The sequence below is a fragment of the Rhincodon typus genome, chromosome 18 (assembly GCF_021869965.1).
Source record: "Rhincodon typus isolate 14 chromosome 18, sRhiTyp1.1, whole genome shotgun sequence".
NCBI classification, from domain to species: Eukaryota; Metazoa; Chordata; class Chondrichthyes; order Orectolobiformes; family Rhincodontidae; genus Rhincodon; species Rhincodon typus.
The window spans coordinates 48,116,634-48,136,856 of record NC_063349.1 but is presented as its reverse complement, the minus strand read 5'-3'; the positions used below and the strand labels follow the sequence as shown (position 1 = coordinate 48,136,856).

The window sequence follows — 20,223 nt, the reverse complement described above, 5'->3', positions numbered from 1 at the left end:
TTGACTTCTAAATAGGGAGGGGTCCAGAGGGGAAAGCTGGAAACTGATTATTGTGATTATTGTGAAACTGATTATTGATTTTTGAAGAAGGGTCTAGGCCTGAAACGTCAGCCTTCCTGCTCCTCTGATGCTGCTTGGCCTGCTGTGTTCATCCAGCTCTACACCTTGTTAACGCTATTGTGCTAAACTGTAGGTTTACCAAAATAAAAACTTATACTTCATCGAAAGTCTTGAACAAAAACAGGAATTGGTGGAGAAACTCAGCAGGTCTGGCAGCATCTGTGGGAAGAAAATAAAATTAACTTAAAACATTAACTCTGCTTTCTCCCCACGGATGCTATGAGACCCGTTGAGTTTCTCCAACAATTTCTGTTTTTGTTTCAGATTTCCAACATCTACATTTCTTGGTTTCACTGGAAGTTTTTAATTCACCATGTTTTTAATTCACCTCGGTCTGTTAAAGAAGGAGTCGAGCAGAGCACTGCGTATAACAAGTGTATGCTTTAGAAAGTGTGGATTGCAGGGGAATGACAAAAACATGCACGACCAGAATGTAGTGGTAAGCTAGGGGCAGAAGGCAGGCATTGTTGAACATTCAGCAAAATAGTTAAAACACTGACAGCATTGAATTGCTGCTCCCACTCAGAATGGCTGCAAAATGCAAATATGGGAGCTCCCTCCGGTGAACAATAAAGGCGTCCCACAGTTGCATGGCTAAGTGTCCCCATTGTGCAATTAAACTGGGCTGGCAACCTTGTAAAAGTCAGTCTTCTGTCAGGTCACAGTCAAAATGAGGCCAATTATTTGAGTATTTGGCTTTACCAGCATTGCGAGGCACTTCTTGATTTTAATCTGCGTTCTGGTTTGGACTGTTGCAAACTCCTTAGCTGCTACTTTACAACAGTGACCTCCGATGTTTAACACATGAAATATTTTCGGCTCTGTCCCGTCCACCTACAGTGCATGCCAGAGCTGGAGTCGACTTGAAAATTGCAACAACTTTGTTGGATAGATCCAGCAGCAAACTCTCTTCAAGGACACATAAACCTTGTTTTGACTATTGTTAAGCATTTGTTTTCACTCGGGAATTAATAATGTAAAATGTAGCGTATGCAGGGTAGTTTGAACTTAGAGTGGGATAATAGGTCGGCACAACATCGTGGGCTGAAGGGCCTGTACTGTGCTGTACTGTTCTATAGAACATAGAACATAGAACATTACAACGCAGTACAGGCCCTTCGGCCCTCGATGTTGCGCCGACCTGTGAAACCAATCTGAAGCCCATCTAACCTAAACTATTCCATTATCATCCATATGTTTATCCAATGACCATTTAAATGCCCTTAAAGTGGGCGAGTCTACTATTTTTGCAGGCAGGGCATTCCACGCCCTTACTACTCTCTGAGTAAATCCAGGCCCTTACTACTCTCTGAGTAAATCCAGGCCCTTACTACTCTCTGAGTATGTTCTAATGCAATAAAGTGGGCTTTGCTTCAGTCAGCTATGGACAGGCTACAGATAGAATTACCAATCCCGGAGCAATCGGAAAGTGAATAATTTTGAATGGGGTGATTGTGAAGCAGACGATGTTTAAATGACACTTTGAGAACAGAATGGGCCATTTTTAGATTTACCTTTCGGTTCTAGCTCCCGTTCTTGTTGAAATCAAATGCACAGTAAGATCCAACTTATTTTTTTGATGAAAGTTGTTTTCATTGCCTTGCACTTTCCTCTTTTCCTTTATTTTCTAAAATAATTTAATGAAATGAAACGCATGAACATCTCTGCTGTGGCAAGTGGTGGTGGCCAAAACTTTTGAATATTTTCAAGAGGGAGTTAAATATAGTTCGCAGGGATAGAGGATTAGAATTAGAATTTGCTTTATTGTTACCTGTACCCAAGTACAGGGGTGCAATGAAGAGTTTGCAATGTCGCCTCACATGCCACTATCTTTGGTACAAAGTACCTTGGTATAAATCTTAGATACAAAATGGAGAAATAAAGGAAAAAAACGTAACATTACTTTACAGTTATCCATAGTATAAGTTAGGAAAATAAGAAATAAAGCTAAAAAGCTAAATATTATGGTCTTTCAATAAAGGGCCTGCAGTAGATTAGCGCAGGGGCCTTCCACACATGGTCTGACTAGGCTCGCAAGCCGCTCACCTCCCGAACTGGTCCCCAGTCCAACAACTGACCCCATTCCACATGAGCCTCCAGCCCACTGGCTATCCCCACTCCGCTAAAGGATAAAGCAACCTGAAGGGAATGGGGATTAAGCAGGAGCAGGGGACCGAGTTGGATGATCAGCCATGATCATATTGAATAGTGGAGCAGGCTCACAGGCCTGAATGGCCTACTCCCACTCCTACTTTCTATGTTTCGAAATGTGCAATGGAATTAAGGAGAAAGGACACTATTCCCCAGATATGATACATAGATTATGAGGCAGGCCAATCCCTTGTTTATAAAACTCATAAATCATGTGTAAATGATTGAGGATTCAGTGAAGTCGACAATATATGATTGGACTTCATTACAAAGTGCAGTACACCTTTCATTTCTGCTTTGTAAATGAAGTATGATTGTGTTTTTGCGACACATTATAATCATTTATATGCTGAAATGATCTAAATTAGGCAATTATTTTGTTCGCTTATATTTTGATGATGTTCTGACTCTGGTATAAATTATTTGTTTTAATTTTTATTGCCTTCACAATTCAGTACTTGTCAATGAACCTATAACAGTGTAAGAACTAGGAACAGGAGGAGGCCATTCAGCCCTTCGAGCTCACTCTGCTATTGCATACGATCATGACTGATCTCACCTTGGCCTCAACTCCACTTTCCTGCCTGCTCTCCATAACCCTTCAACCCCTTAGTAATGAAAAATCTGTCTATTACCTCATACATTTATTCAGTGTCCTGGCCTCCACTGCACTCTGGGGGAGTGAATTTCACAGATTAATGACCCTTTAAGAGAAGTAATTTTTCATTATCTATTTGTCCATCCATCGATTGCCCGTTCAATTGTTCCGCTTGGGTTTCAACCAGAAAGTATGTTTGAATCATGGACGAGCAGTATCTGCAGAGTAAAAGCAAAGTGACCAGAATCCTAGCTCGCATGAGAAAGAGAGAGATTGCTGATGATGGTTTAACCCCAGGGTCATCATGCCTCAGGTGAGGGGAGAGGTTGAGAAGGAGAGTCGTTAATTGTGACCTCAGCTGGTGCAGGAATTGAACCCACATTGTTGTTTTCACTCTGCATTGCAAACCAGCCATGCAGCTAACTGAGGCTCAACCAACCTTCATCTGCAGAATACAACATCAATGGGCAATGCTCATTGGGAAGGTGAACTCGAATATGGCCCCTCTTCTGATGCATTTTCATTTATCCTGCCTTGTACATAATACAACATGGAGTGTATGATCTCTTCACATTTCCAAGTTGTAAGCGCACTCCAGCTGGAGACAGGCGTCCAGTGACAGATCCTGAGGTAATACCCCACCCAGGTCTAGCCCAGAGCCCCCACCCCGCCTGTGTTTGCGTCAGCAGTGACAGTCTCTTTCCGTCTTTCTCACTTGGTCTCCTTCTCCCTCTCTTCATCTCTGTCAAACCTCACCCAGCATCACAACAGAGATAGCCAGGCCGCTGAATCTCTTCAGTTTAAAATGTGAAAAACGGGTAGAAAGATGAGCTCAGAGATAGCAAGAACTGCAGATGCTGGAGTCAGAGACAACATAGTACAAGAACATAGAACATCGAACATAGAAACAGTAGAGCATAGTACAGGCCCTTCGGCCCACGATGTTGTGCCGACCTATTATCCTACTAAGATCAATCTACCCTGCATACCCTACATTTTACTACCCTCCATGCGCCTATCCAAGAGTCGCTTAAAAGTCTCTAAAGTATCTGACTCCACTACCACTGCCGGCAGCGCATTCCACACACCCACCACTCTCTGTGTGAAGAACCTACCTCTGACATCTCCTCTATACCTTCCTCCAACACCTTAAAATTATGCCCCCTTGTAATAGTCATTTCCGCCCTGGGAAAATGTCTCTGACTATCCACTCTATGCCTCTCATCATCTTGTACACCTCTATCAAGTCACCTCTCATCCTTCTTCGCACCAATAAAAAAAGCCCTAGCTCCCTCAACCTTTCCTCATAAGACCCGCCCTCCAGTCCAGGCAGCGTCCTGGTAAATGTCCTCTGCACCCTCTCTAAAGCTTCCACATCTTTCCCATAATGAGATGACCAGAACCGAACACAATATTCCAAGTGTGGTCTAACCAGAGGATGGGTGGTTAGGGATGGGTGAGAAATGCCAGCTTTGCCGGTTTGCCAGTGATCATGAATTCATTGTCAATTGTCAGGGGAAAAAATTTGCCCAGGTCACTGATGTCCTTTTAAGGAAGGAAACTGTTGACCCTTACCTGGTCTGGCCTGCATGTAACTCCAGTCCCAAAGCAATGTGATAACTCTTAACTGCCCTACTCAGTGATGCTGTCATCCCGTGAATAGATAAGAAGTAGTCAAATTGGCCCAAACACATGTTTGTGCTGAAGAGTTACAATGACTGCATTGATGAAATTGCTTTTATTTTCTTTATTATGGGATGTTGGCATTCCCAGCAAGGCTGTCACTTATTGCCCAAGAACTGAACATCTTTCTGGGCCATTTTGTAGATAATCAAGTGTCAACCCCATTGGGTCTGGAGTCACATAGGTTTACACAGCGCAGAAAAGGCCCTTTAGCCCATTGAGTCTGTACCAACATAGTCACCACTAAAAGTGCGTTAATCCCAGTTTCCTGCACTCGTCCCACATCCTTCATATGTGATATTTGAAGTACTTATCCAAATATTTTCTAAAAGTTATAAGGTTTCCGGCCTCCACTACTGTCCCAGGCAGTGCATTTCCAGATTCCCACCACCCATGAAAAGGTATTTTTCCCAAATCCCCGCTGATTCTCCTGCGCCTTACCCTAAAACTATGCCCTTTCATGATCAATCCCTCAACTAAGGCGAACAGCTGCTCTCTATTCACCCTGTCCATGCCCCTCATATTGTTATACACCTCAATCAGATCACTGCCTCAGTCATCTCTGCTCTAAAGAAAACAATCCAAGCCTATCTAGTCTCTCCTTTATAACTCATGTCAGCCAGAACCAGGTAAGAGCAACAGTTTGCTTCCCTTGAGGGCATGGGTGATGCCAATTGGGTTTTTTTTTATGACAATGGTTACACTGTCATCATTAGATTAGCTTTTAAATTTAAATTTCTTCATAAATTCAAATTTCGTCATCTGCTACAGTACGATTTCAATCCATGGTAGTAAAAAATTGACCCAGGTCCTTTGTGTTACTACTCCAGTGCCATTTCCACTGCGTTACTGCCACCTTACACTGACATGAGATGAGGTTTTAAGACCATTACGCATAAGAGCAGAAATAGACCATTCAGACCATTGAGTCTTCTCTGCCAATCATGGTTGATCTGACAGTCCTCGAATCCACTTTCCTGCCTGTTCCCCATAACCCTGAATTCCTTTACTAATTTAAAATCTGTCTATCTCAGCCTTGAATATACTTCATAATTCAAGCTCGACAGTATCTGTGGTAAAGAAAGAATTCCACAGACTCACAACTATCCTAGGAAGCAATTTCTCCTCATCTCTGTCTTAAATGGTAAATCCCAAATTGTTAATGAATTCAAATTTGACCATTTGTCACGGTAGGATTTGAACCCACAGCTGCAGAACATTAACCTGGCCTCAGGATTACTTCCAGTGCCACTACCAATAGTTCACTGCTGCCCCACAGTAAAATCTTCCAAACAGTTTATGAGTATAACCTTGAGCAGGAAGCTACGTCAAGACAGAAAGTTTTTGGAAGAAGAATGGAGGGGAGATAAGGGAATAGAATATAAGTGAAAGAAAAGTAATAATTCTGAGATTTCATCCTTCAACATCTGTTTTGAACCAACGTTCAAATTCAGTTCGTTATAAATGTCATCTTTCTGACTGATGCTGGCAAATGGGACTAGATCAATTTAGTCAGAAGTCACACGACGCCAGGTTATAGTCCAACAGGTTTATTTGAAATCGCAAGCTTTCGGAGCGCTGCTCCTTTGTCAGCTGAAGTGTGACCTTCTGACTTTGCCCCAGTCCAACAGGGACACCTCCATCTCATAGATTAATTTAGGATATCTGGTCAGTGTGGATGAGTTGGACTGAAAGGTCTGTTTCCAAATTGCACAGCTGTATGACTCTAATTCTCCCACATGGACGATGCTGTCTTATAATAGGCACACTCCAATGCCTTGCCCAAATGAATGTTGGAAGGTTATTCAATTAGAAGGGAGGGGGGTCACTACGGCTTTGTCAGATTTACAACCTCTCACTCCCAGTCCCAGGATATTGAAGCCAATTCTAATATTCTGTGCACCATTTCGAGCTCTGATTTGCTTGGAAGCTGGGAACACTTTGGCTTGGGACTACAATGGATTGTGAAATTGCAGCTTTCTGGGAGAGATCCATCCTGGTGTTGCGTTCCCCTTTTTGAGGGAGAAGAAAAAAAGCCTGGCAAATAGTTCTACGTGTGACAGCGGAACTGAGAGGCTATAACCTTCAGTGAAGACTGAATGGGCTATGACTACAACAAATAATAGGCTCAGGAGGTGAACCAGTGGAGTTTTTGAGACACTGGGTGGGGGGAGAGAAATTCCCAAAATTTTAAAACTAAAGGTAACACGTAGAACATAGAACATTATTATTCCATTATCATCCATATGTTTATCCAATGACCATTTAAATGCCCTTAAAGTTGACGAGTCTACTACTGTTGCAGGCAGGGCATTCCACACCCTTACTACTCTCTGAGTAAAGAACCTACGTCTGACATCTGTCCTATATCTATCACCCCTCAATTTAAAGCTATGTTCCCTCGTGCTAGCCATCACCATCTGAGGAAAAAGGCCCTCGCTGTCCACCCTATCTAATCCTCTGATCATCTTGTATGACTCTATTAAGTCACCTCTTAACCTTCTTCTCTCTAACGAAAACAGCCTCAAGTCCCTCAGCCTTTCCTCATAAGACCTTCCCTCCATACCAGGCAACATCCTGGTAAATCTCCTCTGCACCCTTTCCAATGCTTCCACATCCTTCCTATAATGCGGCGACAATGTAACACCATCACTAATAAATCCAATGAGGAACTCAGGAGAAATGTCTTTACCTAGTGTGTGCTTTGGAAGGCGGAATGTGCTGCTGTGTTGAGTCGATGGGGTGAAGAACATAAGGAACATGTATAGGGACAGCCCAGTTAAGTCAACTGATCATAGTCCTAGAGGGCTGCTCTCTCATTCAGAGTTTAATCTGAGGGTCACCACACCTCAGGCAAGGGGCAGAGTTGTGTCAGGTAGTGCAGGAATTCAACCCATGCTGTCAGTGTCATTCTTAATTGCAAACCAGCCAACTGAGCCTCAGCCTAGGTACATAAGAGAGTGTGGCAAGGAATAGATAATATCCAGAAGAGCTGAGATGAGAAAGAGAGAGAGAGAGAGAGAAAGAGGCTGGTGTGCAACATAAACAATGAAACCTTGTGGCCTGTTCCTGTGTTATAGAACAAAGAACAAAGAAAATTACACACAGGAACAGACCCTACGGCCCTCCAAGCCTGCGCCGATCCAGATCCTCTATCTAAACCTGTCGCCTATTTTCCAAGGATCTGTATCCCTCTGCTCCCTGCCCATTCATGTATCTGTCTAGATACATCTTAAATGATGCTATCGTGCCCACCTCTACCACCTCCACTGGCAACGCATTCCAGACACCCACCACCCTCTGCGTAAAGAACTTTCCACGCATATCTCCCTTAAACTTTTCCCCTCTCACCTTGAAATCGTGACCCCTAGTAACTGAGTCTCCCACTCTGGGAAAAAGCTTCTTGCTATCCACCCTGTCTATACCTCTCATGACTTTGTAGATCTCAATCAGTTCCCCCCTCAACCTCCGTCTTTCTAATGTAAATAATCCTAATCTACTCAACCTCTCTTCATAGCTAGCACCCTCCATACCAGGCAACACCCTGGTGAACCTCCTCTGCATCTTCTCCAAAGCATCCACATCCTTTTGGTAATGTGGCGACCAGAACTGTACGCAGTATTCCAAATGTGGTCGAAATTATATCGTTATATAATTCTATGTAGGAGTAAGGATGTTTTGCTGCAGTTATACAGGGCCTTGGTGAGGCCAAACCTTGAGTATTGTGTGCAGTTTTGGTCTCCTAGTCTGAGGAAGGACATTCTTGCTATTGAGGGAGTCCAGCAAAGGTTCAGCTGACTGATTCCCGGGATGGCAGGACTGACATATGAGGAAAGACTGGATTAACTGGACTTGTATTCGCTGGAATTTAGAAGAATGAGAGGGGAGGCTCATAGAAACATATAAAATCCTGATGGGACTGGACAGGTTAGATGCGGGAAGAATGTTGCCGATGTTGGGTAAGTCCAAAACTAGGGGTCACAGTCTAATAATGTGGGGCCAGTTTGTTAGATATATTCAAGAGGGAGCTGGACATGGCCCTTACAGCTAAAGGGATCAAGGGGTATGGAGGGAAAGCGGGAATGGGAGACCGAGATTGCATGACCAGCCATGATCGTATTGAATGGTGGTGCAGTTTTGAAGGGCTGAATGGCCAACTCCTGCATCTATTTTCTATGTTTCTACGTTTCTATCACCAGAAAGCACAACTTGATAATTCTGAAGAAGAGTCAGCAGACTCAAAACATTAACCTGCTTTCTCTCTCCACAGATGCTGCCAGACCTGCTAAGTTTCTCCAGCAATTCCTGTTTTGGTTACAGATCTCCGGCGTTCACAGTTCCTTGTTTTATCTCACTCGATAATTTCACAGCATTCTGAGGGATTCGAAACTCTATCTTGATTCCAGTGCCTATGAAACCACGGAGACACGTTTTATTTTCTAACTTCCATTTTCTTTTCCTCCCTAGAATCCAGATGATGTGTACACTGGCTTTATCAAAGTTCAGATGGACCTGCACAGGCCTATCACCGTACGGTCCATGATAACACATGGAGGCCATCTGTATAACAACAATAACGAGACTGCCTTCTATATGCCCAAGGGCACTACAAACACCCTCCACATCAGCAGCACCAATACTGTGAAGGAAGTCATCGAGGCTTTGCTGAAGAAGTTCATGGTTGCTGATAACCCTGCCAAGTTTGCTCTCTTCCAGCAGTCCCACAATGATGAGCAAGGTAAGTCTGCACTGGAGGAGGTAGAAATCCTCGTTTTTTAAAAGGCAGCAAGCAAAGAAGGACTGTACATGCGTTTGCGTAGCGCCTTTTGCTGCCAGTGAAGTACTTTCTTTGTAGCGTCATTTCTTTGCAGGGGAGGCAATGGTCCAGTGGTAATCTTGCTGGACTGTTAATCCAGAGACCCAGGTAATGTTCTGGGGACCTGGGTTTGAATCCCGCCATGGTAGATGGTGGAATTTGAATTTGATAAAGTACCTGGAATTAAGAATCTAATGATGACTGTGAATCCATGCTGATTGTGGGGGAAAGACCCATCTGGTTCACTAACGTCCTTTAGAGAAGGAAACTGCCATCCTTACCTGGTCTGGCCTACATGTGACTCCAGATCCACAGCAATGTGGTTGACTCTGAGCAATTAGGGGTGGGCAATAAATGCTGCCTAGCCAGCGATGCCTTCATCCCCTGAATGAATAAAGTCATCCACCATTTTAATTCATCTTTTCCCACAAGGCACTCTGTCCCAGACATCAGTGGGATAATGACTAGGTTAGTTAGTAATAAAAGCAGGAGAATCTCAGCCAGCCCGGCCACATTTATGGGGAGAAGGAGTTAACGTTTTGAGTCCGGTATGACTTTTCTTCAGGATGCAGGTTCTTCAGTTCTGAAGAAGAGTCATGGGGAAAAGAAACATGTAGTCTATTTCTCTGCTCCCAGATCCCATTGAGTTTCTCCAACACAGAACTCCAGCGTCTGCACTATTACCAGGTCTCTTAGTCTCGGTTGAGGGTTAAATATGGGCCAGGACAACTCCTGGACTCTTCGTCAAGCCCTACTTGTTGTGGGATCTTTATTGTCACTTGAGGGAGTTGGCAGGATCTTAGAAGTCGCATCCAAAGAGACAGCGCCTCTGACAGTGTCGCATTCCCTCACTAATGAACCGGGAGAATTGACCTCAATTTATTTCTTCAAACCCATTGCTACTGGTAACGTTCAGTCCCACTGTTTCTCCTTTTCCATCTCTTACATAAAACATAATTGTCAGGAAGGAAAAAAAGACATAATTCTTGCTAACTTGATTAGAACAAATTGGTTGAGTTATTTGTTTTGTACACATTAACTGTTATTATGTAAAGGAATGCTTGATTCCTGCTTTTGTAATCTTATTCACCTTAGCTGCGAATATAGTGCAGTATTGTGATTTTTTAATAAAAGTCTACAGGTAGCACTTTTGGTGAATAAAAGGTCTATTCAGGTCCAAGTCACATAATCTTTATTCTTCTTGAGTAGCGGGCACAGTGACATTTTGTCCAAAGCAGTGCCATTATTGTTCTCCTTAAGGAAAACATCCTCCCTCTGGGCTGTGAACAGGACAGTCTTGTTTCAGAAAGTGTTCCCTTTGAAACGGTGAGGTGGAGAACTGCAGAGCCTTTCTTAAAGCTGCATTAACATTGTCTTCACGGCTTTCCTCGTCTCTTTCCCCATTCCCCATCAGCTGGGTGCCTGACCCACGTACAAACACATTGAACCCACTCTGAAGCTGTGCCCTTCATAGTTGTGAGGCTGAATGTAGATTTTGTGGTGTGATTGATATTAGCTCCACATACTTCCTTCCGGTACGTGTATATACACACACATACATGCACACACACACACACATACAAATGCACACACACACACACTGTCTCTCTCTCTCTCTCACTCACACAGACACACACAGACAGAGACACACACACAGACACTCACTCACATACATGCGCACACACACAGTCTCTCTCATTCTCACACACACTCACACTCACACACACACATACACACACACACACTCTCTCTCTTTCTCACACACAAACACACACACACACACACTCAGTCACACACACACACACAGACACACTGAAACACACATACTCACACTCATACATACACACACATACTCTCACACAGACACACATACACACACACACACACACTCACTGACACACACACACACACAGACACACTCAAACACACACACTCACACTCACATACACACACACACTCTCACACAGACACACTCAAACACACAGACACTCACTGTCTCTGTCTCACTCACTCACACACTCACTCACACTCACACACACACAGACACACTCAAACACACACACTCACACTCACACATACACACACACACACTCTCACACAGACACACACACACACACAGACCCACACACACACACTCTCACACACATATCTCACACACACACTCTCACACATACTCTCACTCACACACACACACACACACACACACACAGACACACACAGACACACACACACACACTCAAACACACACACTTTCACACACACAGACACACACAAAACAGATGGGCACAGACACACAGAGCAGATAGACAGACACATGCACACACACACACATTGACACACAGTTTTTTGCATTCTCACTCTTGGCTAAATGATAACCAGCTCAATCCACATGGCGAAAAGCAAAGGACTGTGGATGCTGGAAATCTAAAACACACATGGAGAATACTGGAGAAACTCGGCAGGCCTGGCAGCACCTGGGGAGAGAGAAACAGAGTTAACGTTTCGACTCTGGTATGCTTCAGCATATATGAAGGAGAGTTGTACCAGATTTGGAATGTGAATTCTATTTCTCTCCACAGATGCTGCCAGATCTGCTGAAGACTCTTCTGCCCCCATAGGCCACTGACGCCAGGTCCCTTCTTGTGCCGTGGTTGCCTAAACCAATAATCTATAGGATCCCACCCACACCAAGTTCCATTGCCCTGTCAGCCTGTGCTCAGTGACCTCCTCGGCTTAGATCCAAAGCAGATTCGAGGGGTTCGTTAATCAGCTGAATGAGTTCCTACACTGCCTCAAGTCACTAGAAGCCACATTCTTTACCCTACCCTCTACTGGCTGATCCTAATGCTGGAATTGCTCCAGATGGTACTGTCAGGGTCAGCAGGCATTTTGCAATACTCCCAAGAATTCCACAACCCAGGAAGATTATTCCCATGGTGATGTGACATTTAGTGCAGTAATACTTTTGGAAGGTGGTCCGGAGGGAGGTTCTGTTCTGTTGCCAATGAACTGGCAGAATGTGCAATCCCAACAGGCTTTATGGAAGTTATTCCCAGATTTGGTTGTCCACAGGGATTTTCTAGGTCGTCGTGAACTGGTCTGAAACGCCAGGCTGTGAGGCCCAACACCACAGGCTGAGGCTATGAGAAAACAGGCTGGAGCCCTCATTCCCACCACTCCCAATGACCAGGCTGGTTCCTGTATACAAGGCTCAGGGTGTTGGAAGCACGAGAATCCACACAGGACCATAGGAAATAGCAGCAGGTGTAGGCCATTCGGCCCCACAAGCCGGCTCTGCTGTTCAACCAAGATCATGGGTGGTATCTTGCCTCAGTGCTGTTTTCCCATGCTATCTCCATCCTCCCCTGATATCTTCAGTATGAGACACTGATCAACCTGAACATATTCAGTGCCTGAGCTCGCACAGTCCTGAGGGGCTGACCAATTATGGAGACTCACCAGCCTCTGACTGAAAGCTCGTGTTGCTCGTGTTACAACGTACAGCAGCCGTATTTTTAATACTGTGGGAGCAAAAACCAGGAAAGGAGACCATCTGAATGACACAGGACTGAAGCATAGAAACAGCCAGTGCCTGGTATCTCAGTGCTTAGCATTACAGCCTCACAGCACCAGAGACCCAGGTTCAATCCCTCCCTTGGGGTACTGTCTGTGTGAAGTTTGCATGTTCTCACCTTATCTGTGCAAGCTTCCTCCCATAGTCCATAGATACATAGGTTAGGTGGGTTAGCCATGGGAAATGCAGGGATTGGGTGGGATACTTTTGGAGGGCCAGTGCAGGACCTGATGGGCTGAATGGCCTCGCTCCACACTCTACCAGTTTTATGATTCTGTACGGGGATTTCACTGAAAGAAGCACCATTCTTTTCATTAACTCCAGGAATTGGCGTAGGCCATTCGTTCCATCAAGCCTACCTCTCCATTCAATGCGATTGTGGCTGATCAAACTCTTCAACGCCTTTTGCTTTACCCTTACCCATCGGCGTATGTTTATTGGCGATCAGAAATCTATCCATTTCTGCCACGAACAGACTCAAAGAGTAAGCTTCCACAGCCCTCCGGGTTGGAGAATGCTAAAAGTTCAGGACCCTCTGAGTAAAAGAAATTCTCATTCCACACCTAAGAGGCATTCCCCTTTATTTTAAAAGTTGTATCCCCAGCAACAGACTCCCCAACAGGAGACGGATCTTACCTGCATTTACCTGTGCCTGTGTTGTTCTCGGTTGGAATGAAAGTAGGTGAGGTGGTGGGCCTTCAGTCGGGGAAGGGGTGGGGGGGAGGTGGGGGTAGTGGTGGTTTCTGTTGGTGAAAGAATTTGAGAACTGTGGCTTTACAACACCAAACACCCATTCGCCAATATCGTCCTGTTTGTGTCTTTCTGTTTGCAGTCCACACGAGCAAACTGCTGAACAGTGAGCATCCTCTTTACCTCCGCTTGCTTGCGGGACCTGGGGCTGATGCTTTGAGTTTTGTACTCCGTGAGCATGAGACTGGGGAAGTGCTGGTAAGTGACTCAGTCTCTGCCTCTTGTGGTTGCTTTCCCTTTCCGTACCTTTTCTACGTTCTTTATCTATCCCCCCACCCCAAACACTCCAGAAAAATCACATTTTGCTTTGGGTGGCACAGTGGTTCAGTGGTTAGCACTTTTGCCTCACAGCACCAAGGACCTGGGTTCAATCCCATCCTCGGGTGACTGTCTGTGTGGAGTTTGCACATTCTCTCTGTGTCTGCGTGGGTTTCCTCCGGGTGCTCCAGTTTCCTCCCACATTCCAAAGATTTGCAGGTTAGGTGGATTGGCTGTGCTATAGTGTCTAGGGTGCAGGCTAGGTGGGTTAGCCATGGGAAATGGGGGTGGGGTGTCTACTGGCATATTCTGGGTGGGATGCTGTTCAGAGAGTCACTGAGGACATGATGGGCTGAAGGGCTTCTCCTGCACTGTAGGGATTCTGTAATTCCAACCAGAAGAGGCCATTTCCTAAATCATAACTGACATGTCTACTTCATAAGCATTAACAGATCAATTTATTTTTAGATTTGAAAGGCATCCAGAGGTATGGGGAGAAAGTGAGAATATAGCATTGAGATAGAGGATCCCCCACCATGTACGGTGGTGTAGGCTTGAAGCACAAAGTGACCTATCCAGTCCTAGTTTCCATATTCCTATGGATGGCTTGGCCTGTTCTGCCCCTATTTCTGAGTCTTTTACTTTTCGGATATAGTTACCATCAGAGATGCTGGAGATTTGTTTGGGTTTTGGGTATGTCTAGCTCCTACACATTAACTCTGTGTGACCTCAGTGCGTTAGAAGTACTGATCAATCCGGTTCTCCATCTGTGCTATAATTTCACAGCCCTCCGGACTCAATATTGAGTTCAATAATTTTAGGGCCTAAACTGTCCCATCTCCCAGCCCCCTACCCCACACACCAGGCCTTGTTACCACATACAGGCCTTGTTACCACATAGCCTGCCATTACACACCCACTATTGTTAGTCACGAACATTCCCCATTAACAACTATTCACCCTCCCAGCCTGATCGTTAGCAACTCCTTTGTCTGTCCAACTGTCTTTCACTCACTTGGGCTCTATCCTATCGTTTACTCCCTATCCCACCCACCTCCCTATTTTCTGCATATAAACTGACGTTTTCCCAGCCACCATCAGTTCTGAGGAAGGGTCACCGGGCCCGAAACGTTAACTCTGATTTTTTCCTTCACAGATGCTGCCAGACCTGCTGGGCTTTTCCAGTAACTTTGTTTCTGTTCCTGATTCACAGCATCCGCAGTTCTTTCGGTTTTTATGTGCTATAATTTCAGCTTTTTGAGTTTTTTTTGTCTTGGCTTCTTTGGACAGTTGTCTACCTTGTGCCTCTAACCATGTTGCTTGCCCTTCAGTGGGAAGCTTTCAGTCTCCCGGAGCTGCAGAACTTCCTGCGGATATTGGCGAAAGAGGAAGAAGATCAGTTTCAGCACTTGAAGAGGCGCTATAGAGAGTACAGAGCCAAGCTTGAAGAGGCCTTGAGAGCGACTGGGAAACCAGGTTAACTTGGCCGAGAGGAACAGCCTCGGAGGCATGTTCAGAATTAACAGGGCATGCTTCAAACATGCAAATATGACCAACAGGAGTGGCCTACAAATCTGAAGACATTGGCTTTGCACAAAAACCTAAAACCATTGGATCCAATGACTGAGAACCAGGCTGCCTCTGCATCACGTACCTTTGCTTGCACAAACAACATGTTTACTGGACAATCAAATTATTTATAAAGTGGCTAATGGCCTCTAGATGATTGAAATTCTCCAGAAGAAACGTTGTAACAGTGAGAAGTCCTTGTGTGCATTTTGCATGCAAAGCATTTACGGTGCTGCTTTTAACATGTCACTGTACACAGGGGCAACATCTTTCTAACGTCCCTGTCAGTGGCTTCGTTGTCCTGCTCCTGTTAATGATGAAGAGGTGCCAGGTCCCAGTGTTCAGCCTGAAAACTGTCCAAAGCCCCTTTCGAACTGCTCACCTTTTGTTGGCCTTGTGAAGGATGGCCTTTGTGAGAAAACACGTGGAATGGAAATTCTTTAAAGCTCAAAACTTTACCTCTGGGTCCAAGAGGAGAACTGGCACTTGATGTGGCAGTGTGGAAATGGATTGAAAGAATGGGAACAGTCAAGAAAAAATTGAACTGATAAGGGGGGGGCGGGAGGCTAGTGATCTAGTACGTCGGAGAGGGGTGAAGGGATGTAGTGATGGGGAGATAGTGCTATTGAAGTGGTTTGAAGGTAAGTTCAGGGTGTGCTAATGAGAGGGATTTAGAGTTGTACTGAGATGGAAATGGAAATCAGATAGAAGAACCTGGGAGGAAATGAGATTAGGTTTGAAGAAAGTTGTATGATTTTTGTGAAACAGAAGCTTAGTGATGATCTTGAATTGTTTTATTCTTATATAAAGCTGAACAATTTTTTGCTTTGATAATCCTGGGGTGCATTGGCCACATCAGGGTAAGGTCTGCAGCGTGCCATCTACACACTCCCTTAGTGCATGAATTAATATTGATATTGTTATACTTATAGCAGAAATAACAACTACAGGGGCCATTTGTAACATTGCAATCCTGTGACCTCCTCACAGGATGGCTGTTTGGTGGAGTTGCTATTTTCACGCTTGCATCTAGAGCTTTAGATGCCCTCTTCAGGGATACGCTACTACTGCAGGACCAAGCGTGGGGCACGTGTCTGCTTCCGTCAAAGCTGCGCTGACATTTAGTGAATAACTGACAGCTGAGCAAACTTGCATTTACGTAGCACCTTCCAATGGCCCAAGGTGCTTTGCAGAAACATTCTTGGACCAAATGTTTGACATTGAGCCAAAGCAGAAGGCGTCAACGACAGACGACCGGATTCTCGGTCGAAGAGGCAGGCTCAAGGAGGGGAGAGTGAGTGTGAGAGAAGGGGAGAGGTTTATTGAGGGAGTTTTGGAGTTTGGGGCCTTGCTAGCCGAGCGGGTAGTTTGGGGCAAGGGAATAGACTAGGGGCCAGAATTGGAGGAACATGGAGTATTGGGAGCAGAGGAGCTTTCAGAGATATGCACAATGTTGGCCAGATCTGAAAGTAATTGGCCGAAAATGAGGAATTTAGTCATTTCCATCTTCCTCTCATTATGTTTTGAAGTACAAAAGCTACCAGAATAATGTGCCATTTGGCTGACCTCGCGAGCTATCATTCGACTGCAGTAGGCCCTGGAGATAAGGCTCAGTGCTATGGTCATTGACTGCGAACAGATTCTGTGGAACTATCACATGATCCCATGACATGGGGGTCACTTTCCTTAAAGACTGAATTGCTGATCTATTACCAATTGTGTTCCAGCACCTAGTACATCCGTATAACCCAGCAGTGGATTCATAACGATCGCCCACACGAGAACTTAATTCACAGGCGATAGATTTAAAGATTGCAAGTTTAATGTTGTTCATCTGAGAGCAGGCTGTAGGAATGTAGGCTGCCAGATTGAAGAAGATCAGAGTTTACTTTGTTCTTTTTTTGTCATTCTGGTAGCCACAGGTCAGACAGACAGGCTTTTACACCAGGAAAGCCATAGGAGGTTTGTGATGCAGAGGTAGTAAACCTGCCCCTGGTCCAGGTTCAAGTCCCTGCTGTTCCAGAGGTGTGTTGGAATGGGTTGATTAAAATAACTAGAAGGAATTCTAAATATTTAAGGAAGTGGTGCTGAAACCAATGATCCAAAGCTATCCTTTATTTTTCATACCCTACCATCATGACCCAGATTACTTCCGTACTGTACAAAACAAAAGAATGTTATGTCAATTGAAATGATACTAATCCTTTCACCATCTCCCAGTGGAGTTTGTTCCATCACTCACTCACTGAAATATTATTTCTGCCAAGGAATCTCCTCTGATTCCCTGACTCTGAAACGGATGATGTTCGCCAGTGCACTGATCCCGGCAGGGAAACATGACTTGACACTTGGTTTTGCAAATGCGGCTAGATTTTTGCTTAAAAGTGAACTTTGTTGTGAACTTTTTCCAATATTTGCATTGAGTTCAACTTGAGTGCTGTTTAACGGACCACAGTATGCTTCGAGTAATTCTGATTGGCTGAAGGTTGTTGGAAAGATAGGCATTGAGAAAATGAAATGCTGGAGCCTTGCTAGTTTGTTCATCTTTTCCATTACACATAAAGCAGTTATAATGTAAGTGATGCTGTGTTGTACTTGTGAGTGACATATTATGAGCTAAGAGACTTCAGCAATCTCACATCTCCAATTAAACCAAAGACCCAGGTGAAACATCAGTGCATTTCACTTTATGGGGGAAGCATTTGTAATTACTGCTCTCTAGCCAGTCATATTGTGTTACTAGCCAAGGGGAGGGCAAGTGTGCAATATTGGTTGACACAGTGTTTTTGTTAAAATGACCGAAAGATTAATTTACCAGGATGTGGTGCTGAAAATAAAACAAAAAGTTCTAAACAGGACAGGGAATTCAGCCTTTCAAACCTGCTCTGCCATAGGCTTAGATCGCTGCTCATTTTGACTTTGTCTCGCCACCTCGAGTTTCGAACCTTCAACAGCCTTGATTCAGCATCTCCCAAACTAGCTGTGTCTTCAGCCACACCACGATATGCTGTTTAGTGTCTGCAGGAGGGGTAGAACTTTACAATAATCTCTAAACGGGACCCTGTCGGTGACTGTGTGTTCTCGAGTTTACTGACACCACACTGAACCAGCAGGGTTCAATCACTTATGGTAGAGTGCCTTAAATAATCGAGACCCTTTTGATTGCACATGGTCTCCCTCCCCCTCCTCCGTAAACCTTCAGATGGAGTTACATTGAGTGCACAGATACCAATCATGCAGGTTATTAAGTCTGCGTTGCAGTTAAACTCCATATTGTCTGCCTTCACCTTTCTTCATTAATGTATGCCTCTATGCTTCTTGTTAACTGAGCCTCTTGTTAAATGCATTTTTGCTACACACTGCAATGAAAATAAATGGCTACAAGTTCACAGTCTTGCCACTCTGGATGAAACAGTTTCTCCTGAATCCTTTTAAGTTGAAGACCTGTACTTTTGTGTCTTCCCCTCTATTATCTCTCCATTTATCCTATCAAAGACTTCAATGAATTTAAAAGATTTATTTTTAGGTCATCCCTCACTTTTCTCTGCAGCCACCATTTTATTCAGGATTTTCTGACCTCTTGGCTCCAGTATTAGCTGTATAATTGTTTTTACACCTTCTTCAGTGCTTTGACATTCCTTTTCATAATATAGATTCTAAAACCATACTTTAAGGCTACACGACCAAGTCATGCAGTGAGTTGCTGGGAGTTTATGTCTGAATTTTTCCAGCTCTTCAAAAGACCATGGTCAGACACTGGAGTTTAATGGGCAGCTGCTGCAAATGACACAACAAAAACGTGGCGTCTTGCTTAAAATTTGTTGGTGGCAAATTTGACGCTCGTTGAAACAGCAAACTAAAGAGTTCTTTCATCCAGGGTTTGGGGACTAAACTCCCTCAGTGTGGCAAAATTCATGTCCGTGTTTGTGAGTGTGTTTTACGATTTCACTATGCCTGACTCCCGGAGCACATCTTTCCTTGTTGAGATCCTGTCAAGATCCAGGACAGCCGTAGCTCAAAAGTATCATGTTGGCCGTAATGTGCTTTGGGACATCCTGGATGGGGCGCTGTGACAGGTGCCATGTAAATGCAAATTCCTTCCAATTATTCTTAAGCGTGTGACAGCATGTGATGTAATTCTCACCACGTTGCCTTTGGGAATATTCATTGGTGAATGGTGACAGGGCACGGCTCAGTATGGAGTCATTTGCTCTGTGCCCACACTGCTGATCAGTTAATATTTTAACGTGCAACTACTGTATTAATCCTTTTGGACCATTTCTAATGAATCGCGTTGCATAATGAGTCATTTGGGAACGTGAGGGATGATCGCTTGCCTTTAATTGCAGTGTGTGAGATTTGACAAAGTCGGAGAAGAAGAAAAGCTTTGGAGACCGCGTGCCCTTGAAGGGGGTGCGGGGTGGGGAGTCTAGTGGACGTTGCTGGTGAGAGACCACCACTATTGCCTGTTGCTGGGTGCTCTGCTTTAACAGAGGGAGAAGTGGGTAGCCTCCTTGATGTGGAGAGATAGTAGGAACTGCAGATGCTGGAGAATCTGAGATAACAAGGTGTGGAGCTGGATGAACACAGCAGGCCAAGCAGCATCAGAGGAGCAGGAAAGCTGACGTTTCGGGCCTGGACCCTTCTTCAGAAAGGGTCTTCACTTTCTGAAGAAGGGTCTAGGCCCGAAATGTCAGCCTTCCT

The 20,223-nt window shown here is 44.6% G+C and overlaps 1 protein-coding gene across 3 annotated transcripts in view; it reads left to right on the top strand.

The window, feature by feature from the left end:
• The window catches only part of rassf3 (Ras association domain family member 3), a 214,127-nt gene extending 194,018 nt beyond the window's left edge, over nt 1–20,109 (top strand). For 2 of the 3 annotated variants that reach the window (XM_048607772.1, XM_048607774.1), the window contains 3 exons: nt 9,020–9,290; nt 13,775–13,890; nt 15,282–20,109. In XM_048607772.1, the coding sequence (XP_048463729.1) occupies nt 9,020–9,290; nt 13,775–13,890; nt 15,282–15,431 (537 nt within the window). In that variant the 3' untranslated portion in view covers nt 15,432–20,109. The remainder of the gene's footprint in view (nt 1–9,019; nt 9,291–13,774; nt 13,891–15,281) is intronic. The other variant, XM_048607773.1, reaches the window with a different exon arrangement.
• The last annotated feature ends 114 nt before the right edge of the window (nt 20,110–20,223 follow it).